We start from the raw sequence: 12,585 nt of genomic DNA on the forward strand, positions 1-12,585 counted from the left end.
CGTGGCTAACACATCAAAGTCACTAGGCTCTCAATTCACCCGAGCGTCACATATGTCCAAGCACTCTTGACTTTCAGGACATCTAGCACCAAAATGTAGTATAGAAAAAATGCAGTGTGTACACAAAGAGTTCAGTCTTGGCCTCCACCTTACATTGGGCACAACACTCACCAAAAATTGACATTGTCCCTACTAGAATCACAACATTTCACATACTGTCTTGCTCTCTCCTACCTGTTCTTCTCACTTTCACCACCTGTTGCTGCATGTTTCTCTAGTTGCGGCTTGTCTGGATCCTGGAATGCTGGGGGCCCTATTTGGAAAAAAAGAGCTACATTTAGATAATTCTAAACAACCCTGTCGTTAAATCAATACCATCCACGATTAATAATTAGGCCTTCCTCCAGCTCCAATATTACAATAATGTGCCCCTTCATCATCGCCATGCCTTATGATCACACTGCGCCCTCCATGCTGCTTTTGCCCCCTTCATCTGGCTCCCCTTCATCACACTATACTATGCTGCTCCCCCCCCTTTTTCAATCCCACTGTGCCATGCCTCCCCCCCTTTTTAACCCCACTGTGCCATGCTGTCCACCATTTTTTAACCCCACTGTGCCATGCTGACCCCTGTTTATTAACCCCACTGTACCATGCTGACCCCTGTTTATTAACCCCACTGTGCCATGCTGCCCCGTTTTTTAACCCCTCTGTGCTCCCCCTCATTTTTTAACCCCTCTGACATGCTGCTTTCCCGTTTTTTAACCCCTTTGTGCTCCCCCTCATTTTTTAACCCCTCTGTCATGCTGCCCCCCCCCGTTTTTTAACCCCTTTGTGCTCCCCCTAATTTTTTAACCCATCTGACATGCTGCTTTTCCGTTTTTTAACCCCTCTGTGCTCCCCCTCATTTTTTAACCCCTCTGACATGCTGCTTCCCCTTTTAACCCCTCTATGCCCCCCTCATTTTTTAACCCCTCTGTCATGCTGCCCCCCCCCTGTTTTTTAACCCCTTTGTGCTCCCCCTAATTTTTTAACCCATCTGACATGCTGCTTTTCCTTTTTTTAACCGCTCTGTGCTCCCCCTCATTTTTTAACCCCTTTGTCATGCTACTTCCCCGTTTTTAACCCCTCTGACATGCTGCGTTTCCATTTTTTAACCCCTCTGTGCTCCCCCTCATTTTTTAACCCCTCTGACATGCTGCTTTTCCGTTTTTTAACCCCTTTGTGCCCCCCTCATTTTTTAACCCCTCTGTGCCCCTCGTTTTCCTCCCTTCACTTACCTTCTCTCCTTTCTTGTGTCACGGACTTACCTGATCCCTGCCGCTCCGTCCAGCCGCACTTCCGCATTCAGGACCATGTGACCGCACCCAGAGGCGGTCACATGACCACAACCCTAGAGGCGGGGATTTTGAATCCCCTTCAGTATAAAAACCTCACTCTGACACTCGCTGAGTGTCAGAGCATCACTTACCTGTTCCTGGCTCCTGCTCTTCGTGGATTGCAGTGTCTCCCAGTTTCCAGTGTCTTCCTGTGTGCTGATCTCTGCCTGTTTGACTTCCCTGGCTCTCCGTTCCCTGTGTACCGACCCGGCTTGCTGACCATTCTCCTATTCTTGTGACCCGTGTACCGAACCTGGCTTGTTGACTCCGAGTTGCCTTCTGATTCTGCCTGACTCCATTCCTGTGTACCGAACCGGCTTGTTTGACTCCGCTACCACCGCTTCACTCCGCTGTACTACATCTTGAGGCGAACCTGGGGACCGCGACCTGCGACTCCTGGCAGCGAAGCCCACCCCGCCTTGCGGCGGTTCTTGGTGAACACCGGGGAGATCGTTAGACTCCGCACCTCAGGTAAGCCAGTGCTAATCAAGATTAGTAATATAGTATCCAGAATCTGTTACAGTTTGCTCTGACCATGGATACCACAGCTAAAGATCTGTTGGAGCATTTAGTAGGAAGGATGGATAAGCAAGAAGCTAACCAAGAGCAACTTTTAAAATTCCTCAATAGTCTATCCACTCGGTTGGATGTTGTCCAGAACACCCTTGTGGCTGGTGGATCACCTGGGCCGGCAGTGGCTCCTGTACCTCAGGCCGCAGCAGCAGCTTCTTCCTCGCAGTTACGGTTACCTAACCCACCCAAGTTCGATGGAGACCCTAAATACTGCAGAGGATTCTTAAATCAATGCTCCATACAATTCGAGCTTCTACCTGGGAACTTCCCTTCCGAAAAAACGAAAGTGGCCTATGTGATTTCGTTATTGTCCGGTCAAGCCTTAGCATGGGCTTCCCCCTTATGGGAGAGGGACGACCCCATTCTACATAACTTCAACCTCTTCTTTTCCACCTTCAAGAAAATATTTGATGAGCCAGGAAGGGTGTCCAATGCCGCTTCCGGCTTACTACGTCTCCACCAGGGAAACCAGTCTGTGGGGCAGTATGCGGTCCACTTCAGAACTATGGCCTCTGAACTTCGCTGGAACGATGAGGCCCTAGTAGCTACATTCTGGCAGGGCCTTTCAGACCGAATCAAAGACGAGTTGGTATCCCAGGAACTCCCTACGTCTTTAGACGACATTATCTCCCTCTGTGTCAAAGTTGATTTGCGTTTCAAGGAACGTAATTCCGAGAAGGAACAGTCGCGGCGTAGTATGATTCGCTTGGCCCCCAACTTCCAAACCCCTGTTCTCCCTCCTGAAGAGCCCATGCAACTTGGGAGGACCTGCCTATCAGCCGAAGAAAGGGAGAGGAGATTTCGGAACAAGTTGTGTTTATATTGTGGAGAGAGCGGCCATCTTCTGAGTTCTTGTCCCAAACGCTCGGGAAACGACAGGGCCTAACGAGTTCTGGAGCTGTATCGTTGGGCCTCTTTTCTCAGTGTCAGTCAGTTCCCAATAGTAATGATTGCCTGTCTATTCCCATTTCCCTCCAGTTAGGACAAAAGACCTTCCCGCAGTCGGCTCTTCTAGATTCCGGAGCCGCAGGAAATTTCATTTCTGCCACTGTAGTTAAACAATTCGCTATTCCCACACAAGCGTTGGAACAACCCATCTCTCTGATGGCCATTGATGGGGGAAGAATTCCTGAGGGGTCCATTCTGGTACGCACAATTCCCCTTCTGCTTCAGATAGGAGCACTTCATCGAGAGAAGATTTCTTTTCTAGTAATACAGAGGTCTACCAACCCAGTCATCCTAGGACTTCCATCATGGCTTCGGGTCCACTCTCCCACCTTGGACTGGAAATCTGGTCACATATTGTCATGGGGACAGTCCTGCTTCTCTCGCTGCCTACAGAGAGTGGTTCCTCCGAATAGTCCTAGACGTTCCCAAGAATTTCCTGTGACTCTCCTACCTGAACCATACCAAACTTTCTCTGATGTTTTTTGTCAACAAGAGGCCACTAGACTTCCTCCTCACATAATCTGGGACTGTGGCATTGATCTGATACCTGGTAAACCCATTCCCAGGGGCCGTGTTTACCCCCTTCCCTCCCGGAGTCTAAGGCTATGGAGGAGTATATCCAAGAAAATCTAAACAGGGGCTTCATCCGCAAGTCTGCCTCCCCAGCTGGGGCTGGCTTCTTCTTCGTAAAAAAGAAAGATGGGGGCCTCCGCCCTTGCATTGATTACAGAGGCCTGAATGCCCCAGCCATATTTCAGAGCTTTATGAATGAGCTGTTTCAAGACCTCTTGTACCAATCCGTAGTCATCTACTTGGACGACATTCTCATCTTTTCTCAAGATCTAGCATCTCATCGTACTCATGTATTGGAGGTCCTCTCTCGTATCCGAAAAAATCAGCTATTTTGCAAATTGGAGAAATGCACCTTCGAGCAGAAACAAATTCCCTTCCTGGGATATATTATTTCGGGCACCGGTCTACAGATGGATCCCACAAAATTGAAAGCCATACTTGACTGGCCCCAACCTTCGGGCCTTAAGGCCACTCAACGCTTCCTAGGATTCTCCAACTATTATCGTCAATTTATCAAGGGGTACTCTTCTCTCGTGGCTCCCATCACATCATTGACCCGCAAATCTGCTGATGCTGGTATTTGGTCCACTGAGGCTATCCAAGCCTTTATATTATTAAAGTCTCTTTTTTCATCTGCACCCATTCTTCAACAGCCAGATTGTTCTCGTCCTTTTGTCCTGGAGGTAGATGCCTCTTCTGTTGGCACAGGAGCCGTACTATCACAGCGAGGTCCTTCTGGAAAACTTCATCCCTGCGGATTCTTTTCCCGTCGCTTTTTACCTGCTGAGAGGAATTATGGGATTGGCGACAAAGAACTCCTGGCCATCAAGTTGGCTCTCTCCGAATGGAGACATTTACTAGAAGGAGCGCAATTTCCTATCACCATATATACCGACCATAAGAATTTGCTTTACTTACGCACTGCTCGATGTCTGAACCCTCGACAAGCAAGGTGGTCCTTATTCTTCTCACGCTTTGATTTCAACATCACTTTTCACTCGGGATCTAAGAATACGAAGGCAGACGCCTTATCTCGCTCTTTTGATCCAGCTGACATGGAATCCTTGGAAGATAATAAATTCATTGTAAATCCAAGTCAAGTATTGGCAGCTACACACCTGAAAAAGGGTTGTCCTCCGGGCAAAACATTCATCTTGCCACATCTACGCTCCCGGCTCCTTCACTGGGCTCATCACTCACTCTTCTCTGGGCATGCCGGCATTCGCAAGACCTGGGACTTATTGTCCCGAAGCTACTGGTGGCCTTCCTTGCTGGAGGATGTGAAGAGATTTGTTGCTGCTTGTTCCAAATGTGCTCAACACAAGACCTCTAGGAAGAAGCCTTATGGATGCTTGCTCCCATTACCCATTCCTGATTACCCATGGTCACAGATCTCCATGTATTTTATTACGGACCTTCCTCCTTCCAAATCCTGTACTGTAGTGCTTGTGGTCACGGATCGCTTCTCTAAAACAGCTCACTTTATTGCTCTCAAAGGCCTTCCTTCTTCCTCCTCCTTAGCCGATATTTTTATTAAAGAAATATTTCGCCTCCACGGCTGTCCTCAACATATTGTCTCCGATAGGGGATCACAATTTATATCAAAATTTTGGCGGTCTTTTTGCAATAAATCCGGGATTAAGCTTGACTTTTCTTCCGCATATCATCCCCAGTCCAATGGGGCTACTGAGAGAACCAACCAAGAATTAGAGAAGTTTCTAAGAATATTTATCTCTAGTAACCAAGACAAATGGGTGGACCTTCTCCCTTGGGCCGAGTTCGCCCATAACAACCATTTCCATGAGGCCATCTCTAACTCCCCCTTTTTTGTTCTGTATGGCTGCCATCCTAGACTACCCACCTTCTCTCAAGTCTCATCTTCTGAAGTTCCAGCAGTGGACTCCCTGTTTCGTAACTTCTCTGATATTTGGGAACAAACCAAGACAAATTTAAAGAAAGCAACTACTCGGTCCAAAAAATTGTACGATAAAAGGAGAAGAATGACTCCAAGTTTTGCAGTTGGTGACAGGGTATGGCTATCCACCCAGAACATTCGTTTAAAGGTTCCCAGTAAAAAATTTGCTCCCAAGTTTATTGGCCCATTCGCTATATCTGAGATTATTAATCCCGTAGCCTTTAGATTGAGTCTGCCTCCCTCTTTACGTATACCCAATGTCTTCCATGTCTCCTTGTTAAAACCGATGGTAACCAACAGATTCGCCACCTCATCCAGAACTCCTCCTCCTTCTGTGGATCTGGATCAAGTCGAATACGAGATTAAAACTATCCTAGATTCTCGTAAAGTTCAAGGTGCCATACAGTTCTTGGTAGATTGGAAGGGTTACGGCCCTGAGGAGCGCTCATGGGTAAGAGCCATTGATCTACATGCTCCCCGTCTACTTAAATCCTTCCATAAAAAATTTCCTTTGAAACCCTATTAGGTGTTCGGAGTCCACCTTTATGGCAGGGGGTACTGTCACGGACTTACCTGATCCCCGCCGCTCTGTCCAGCCGCACTTCCGCATTCAGGACCATGTGACCGCACCCGGAGGCGGTCACATGACCACAACCCTAGAGTCGGGGATTTTGAATCCCCTTCAGTATAAAAACCTCACTCTGACACTCGCTGAGTGTCAGAGCATCACTTACCTGTTCCTGGCTCCTGCTCTTCGTGGATTGCAGTGTCTCCCAGTTTCCAGTGTCTTCCTGTGTGCTGATCTCTGCCTGTTTGACTTCCCTGGCTCTCCGTTTCCTGTGTACCGACCCGGCTTGCTGACCATTCTCCTATTCTTGTGACCCGTGTACCGAACCTGGCTTGTTGACTCCGAGTTGCCTTCTGATTCTGCCTGACTCCATTCCTGTGTACCGAACCGGCTTGTTTGACTCCGCTACCACCGCTTCACTCCGCTGTACTACATCTTGAGGCGAACCTGGGGACCGCGACCTGCGACTCCTGGCAGCGTAGCCCACCCAGCCTTGCGGCGGTTCTTGGTGAACACCGGGGAGATCGTTAGACTCCGCACCTCAGGTAAGCCAGTGCTAATCAAGATTAGTAATATAGTATCCAGAATCTGTTACATCTTGGTCCTCTCTGCTGCTCTGTGCTCCATTGCTCCAGACTGACTGAATGCTTGGCATGACATGACGACATCACACCCGGCATTCAGACAGTCTGAATAGAGCACAGAGCAGCAGAGAGGAGGGATGCCGGCTCCGCGATCAGGTGAGTATGTTTTTTCTTTTTTTAAACTAGCCTGCTCCCCCCACCAACGACCGAGCATCCCCCCCCCCCGCCGCAAAAGAAAAAAGAAAAAAAAGAAAAGGGAAGGAAAAAAAAACCGTTTTGAAATATTTTATTTTTTTTAAAAAAAAAAAATCAGCAGCGCAAGGGCCCGGGTAATTAGTACCCGCTCCCCCCCCCCTCTCGGCGGCCCTGTGTGCACCTAACAGTAGTGCTCAAAGTATTGCCTGTGTATTTGTTGAAAATGTGTCTAATAACCATATTACATCATAGAAGCCCACCCTGTCTTAAGTGCCTAGGGCCCTCCAAGCCTTAATCCAGCTCTGGTTAGCAGGAGGGATCGGATAGCTGCTCCCAGTCCCTGGATAGGACACAGCATGTAAAGCAAGGTGAGGAGCTCTAAGTCTCATGAGATTTATTAATCTTGTGAGACTAAGAGCTTCCCCTGCTCACTCTACAAGAAGTTCCCACCCTGATGGATGTCAGCAGCATCAGAAGCATAGATAAGTACAGTGGACTGGGGGTGTTGTAATGTGTTTCTGGGATGGGGGGTGGCTTGATGGGGAGGGCCTGATAAATGTAATGTTTTATTATAATGTATGTATCAATACCCCATGTTGACCACGCCCCCAAAATAATGTGGCCACGCCCTTGCACAGCGGCACACATTTTTTTCCTGCTCATCAACAGGGGTTGTCCTATATGCTTCAAATGCCAGGGCTGATTTTTAGTCCCAGTCCGCCCCTGGATCAATCAGATGGGCTACATTTATTGGTCCACTAGTTTTTTTTGTTTTTTTTTAAGAATGTTTTAGTGCTTACACCAAATATAACTTTAACACAATCTTAAGTCTTATTCTTTTCCAAGTGGTTCATTGACAACCATGCACAGAAATTACTTGAAAGCAGGACATGAGATACATTAAAAAAACAAAACCAAAAACAAACTTCCATCAGGTAGATATTCGTAGTACTGTGTAAGAAATGGAGAACTTCCTAAACTTTTAGCCTGACCAGAAAATTTTTGTGTACCAGATCCGAGTGGTAATTGCATTTCCTTTAGGAGTTTCCTTTTGCATTATAGCAGAATGCTGCATAGAATTGCTTATTTCTAAATTCGGATCCTAGGTAGATGGTAGAAGTTATTGCATATCATTGTTTGAACAGGAATTAAAACACTATAGTTTCGATCCTCCTAGACATTGTCATATCTATAGATTATTATCGAATATAACATAAAATTTAAACTTAAACCCTACCTTAGGCAGAGCAAAACCAATAGTCAAGCCCTACTGCTAAACTAAGCTAAAACCTACCCATGCCCATAAAAAAGTATGAAAGTACCCCATACATTTTAAATAAAGCAGTTTAATGAAATATAAACATTTTTTTTACTAATAAATATACAAATAAATCTGTCTCAAATTTCAATATTGTCAAAAATAATTTCCCACGTTAAAGTATTTAATGAAATTGAAGGAAATTTCCATGGACATATCTTTTAAATCCTAGAAACTTGGCTCCTGTACTGCAGGTACGTCTAAAGAGATCGACAGGTACCTACAAGTATGTGGATCTCTTTTTCACCAAGCCTGGCCAAAATGTCAGGGGTAGGAGAGTGTAAAGGCTTACATGCTTTTGAGACAATGAGTCTCCTGTTCTTAGTCATGGTATGCATGGTATGGTATAACACAAGGGGATAACTGCACCTATAGTATATATATATATATATATATATATATATATATATATATATATATATATATATATATATATACATATTTATATATATATATATTATATATTATATTATATATATATATATATATATATATATATAAGTGGCTGGACAGTTTTATTACACACAGTTGTACATAACATAATGGTAAACATTTCCTCCTGACCATGACAGAAAAAATAAAACAAAAGAAAAAGCACCAAACAATAAAAGTGACAAATGAATAATAACAACTACATCTGTAGAAAGCCACGAGTTCCTGAAAATAAAATATTGCAATATAACATTAATGATCAGAGAACAGAATAGTGAATATTGTTCACTTAATTTTGGCAGGTTACATGGTGTCACTCACTATGCTTCATTACAGCCTGATCCATCTTAACAGAGACATTGCTATCTATCTTTATAGTCATTGATCACAAACATTTACATCATAATCTCCAATAATCAAGATACTGTCCTTATACCCTAAATTGAGCAGTGGACAGGCACCCACCCACTCATGTCATTTCTCCTCTTCATAATGTAATCTTACAATTACACAGAAGCGCTGGAATTCATGCTGTAAGTACAGGTGTGCATTTGTTTTCTTTTTTCCTAAGCCAATTAAAAAATACATAACTAAATACATACATATTGTACATGAAAAGTTATAGACAAAAGTCTACATAAACAAGCACCATTGCAACTCTTTTCCTATTAGTCATCCTGCCAATTAGGATTATTCAATTCCTGAAAGTAGACTTTTGGAATATTACACTAGTGATCAGGATACATTACAGAGAAATTTTCTAACTTCATGTTGTGAGGTTACATTGTGTTTTAAACTATGCTCCCTTTACACTGTACCTTTTATTATACTCTAATCCAATGTTTCTCAAAGCTGGTCCTCAGGGAGCCCTAACAGTGCATGTTTTTCAGGTCACAAGTGATTTTATATACATATACATATATATATATATATATATATATATACATACACACATATATACACCACCTGTGAATCTTTTAAAACATGTCGTTCAGTAATGAAGGCACCTGTGTTCCAGCAAGAGGATATGGAAAACATGCACTGTAAGGGGGGAATTCAATTGTTCCTCCGGGCGCCGCCGGAACGTGCGCGTTAAAACTATTACCGTTTAAAACTATTACCGTTTATACGGTAATTACTCGCTGAGCTGCGAGATGAAATTCAGCGAGTAAACTACCGTATTAACGGTTTTTACGCGCAAGTTTACCGTATTAACGGTAATAGTTTTAACGCGTCCGGAGGAACAATTGAATACCCCCCTTAGAGTTCCCTGTGAACTGGATTTGAGCAACCTTGCTCTAATCCAATACCACCAATACCACGGAGACCCAGAGAAATCAATTTAATCTTATTTAACCAATTTCACAGGCAGCAGTGTGTTTCTGAAACAGGTTGTCACATTTACTGCACCACAATTTATATAGAGGTGAGGTAAGTAAATAAATTTTGTAGCAAATTGTGACCAAGCAGACTGTGTTTATCTTCTCAAGCCAACGTTTTTGAACTTGTGGCTTAAACCAAACTTGCCCACTCTCCCAGGAGAGCAGGCCATTCTCCTGCATCCTGTCCACTGGGCAGGATGGGAAGCACAATGAAGCAATTTGCGGTGAATTACGTCAATCTCTTCGCCCAAACCTCTCATGGCAAAATGTCAAGGGGGCGGGGGAAAATGACATGATTCACCGCACACCGCACCCTTTCGCCCTCCCATTCACCTCCACCTCCAGAATCTCCTGGAGGACATGATTCCAAAGTTGGCAAATATGGTTTAAAACCAATGACCTTGAGGTTTCCTGTACTGTATGATCCACTGTGTCATTACGGATGGCTGCCATGTACATGAGGAAGCCATTCTCCTGGCCATCCTTCTCTTTTTTAACATGAAAGATTTTATTGAAGTTCTGAAATGGAACAAAATAATGAAAACAAGGTACATACAGTACAAGACACGTAGCTACAAAAAAAGAAACCCATAGAGGAGGAAAAGCTTAAACCAGAGATGGTGGGGGGGGGGGGGGGATCTTGGGCAGAAAGAATGGGAGGGGGGAGAGGGAGGAGACAAATCTAGAGATAAGTAATATATCAAAAGTATACACTTACGGCCACCATCACAATGAGTCCTATAAGTACTAGGCAATGGCCGATGGGTCCCGGGGGGCCTGGTGTTCCATATAATACTCCCACCATGGGAACCATTTGATTAAGGGGGAGGACACAGAAGTGAAGTATTTAAACCCAATGGTTTCCATAGCATAACTACTCACAGTTTTGGCAACAATTTTAGAAAGGGTTAAGCCTCAGAATAATCCAGTAAGAATTGGCATAGGGCGGGTAAGGAGGACTAAGGCTCCATAACAAATAAGAGTACATGTGAAGAGGCAGATTTTATGATGAGTGTTACCTATGCAGAAGGCAAATTAGCATTGCGTACGGCAGAGGTTAACATTGTCATAGAAGTCACCCCAGTCTCAGCCCCGTAGGATCTCCCCCAAACTGACATGATAATCACAGATCATAGAAAAACACACAAGAAAAGACAAGCAGCACGCAATCAAAGAAAAGAAAATGAGCCTGCAATACAGCCCCAGAGGCCAGACAATCATAGGGACAAACCACTCAGAAAACCAACTCCACAGACCTTACAGAAGGAAGGACAGAAAAGGGGAGCGCTGGAGCTCCGAAATGGCTGTGCTGGTGTCTGTACACAAGAAGTGAGAAGACCACCAGGGGGAAAGTGCAAGCAAAGGGAAGAAGCGCATCCCCCCAGGTCCCAGCACTGGATTGCCAGCCATCCTACAGGACATCATCCTCCACCAATCCAGAGCCTAGCAGGGCCTTACATGAAAAAATGTATCCCCTCCCATGACCTAGCCCCTTAAGGAATGCATTTATTAAGAGACAGCCATCCCAGTTGGTCCACAGCGGCTAACTAAACCCCCACTCACGCCTGCTGGCGCAGCCTCCATTGCGTGGTGAAGCAGCGGGTGCATAGGAGCCTAGAAGCGCGGGTCACAGCCTACGGCAACTGAGGCTGGCTCCCCGCTCCAAGTAGAGCACACCTGTCTGTGTTGCGCACTGCAAAATTACAGCCGCAGCATACAGCCACAGACGCGGCTCCTTGAAGTCACTGATGTGGGTCCGATAACACATAAGGCAAAGCCTCTATGTAAAATGACAAGAAATAGTAAAATAAATAAAATAAAAACTAAAACGGGCTTTCCAGCTGCCCCAAGGCGTCCTACATGCACCGGAACTAAACTAAACTGAGGCCCAACAGGAAGGGAGAAGAGCTAGTGTGAAGTGTAAACTTTCTTAAAGTGCACACATGGCTGTTCCCTACACTATACCCCAATGTTTCCGGATTCTCCCAATGGATGTGGGAGAAAGGATAATTACAGAGGACAGAAAACTGAGGCTGACATCTTTGGATATAATTTTGGGGTAGTTTTACACCCATGACCTGTCCATTGCTATAATGACTGAGATAAAGAACAGCACTTAGTGTAACACCTTAATATCTACAAGTATTTTGTACTCCATAATCAGGACATTGTATAGATATGCATTGTGTCTAGTTCAACAATTGTTTTTATTTTTTACAATACCAAAGCAACTACATGTTGTTTTTTTGGTACACAGAGATTGTTCTACTAGTAGCACATTGGGAAAAAATGTACCTCTATCTGAGTGGCTGGCTAGTTTGTACCAACCAGTTGTGCAACACATGATAAAAAAAAAGAATTTCCTCCAGACCATATTGAAAGTAAAGGATAAAAATTTGACATGAAATGTGACAACCACATGTGTAGAAAGAACGTACCATGTCACTGTCATGTGCCACATCTATTATTATTTTAGTACATGGCCAGTATAGGCCCAACCATTTAATAACATTACAATGAATCTCATATAGACCAAAGGGGAAAAAGGATAGAAGAGACAACAAATAGAACGTACCACGCTTTCGTAGCTCAATACATCACTAGAAATGCTTTCATAATCCTGAAAATAAAATACAGCAATATCACATTGGTGATCAGAGAACAGAACAGTGAACATTGTACACTTAATTTTGACAGGTTAAAGGATATCCTTTATAT

At 44.4% G+C, this 12,585-nt stretch overlaps 1 protein-coding gene across 4 annotated transcripts in view; it reads right to left on the minus strand.

Annotated features, from left to right (window-relative positions):
* Positions 1 to 12,585, minus strand: part of LOC142140899 (protein mono-ADP-ribosyltransferase PARP4-like) — a 219,748-nt gene that overhangs the window by 98,342 nt on the left and 108,821 nt on the right. For all 4 annotated transcript variants that reach the window (XM_075198874.1, XM_075198875.1, XM_075198873.1 and 1 more), the window contains one exon: positions 12,443 to 12,487. In XM_075198874.1, the coding sequence (XP_075054975.1) occupies positions 12,443 to 12,487 (45 nt within the window). The remainder of the gene's footprint in view (positions 1 to 12,442; positions 12,488 to 12,585) is intronic.

The sequence above is a fragment of the Mixophyes fleayi genome, chromosome 2 (genome assembly GCF_038048845.1).
Source record: "Mixophyes fleayi isolate aMixFle1 chromosome 2, aMixFle1.hap1, whole genome shotgun sequence".
NCBI lineage: Eukaryota > Metazoa > Chordata > Amphibia > Anura > Limnodynastidae > Mixophyes > Mixophyes fleayi.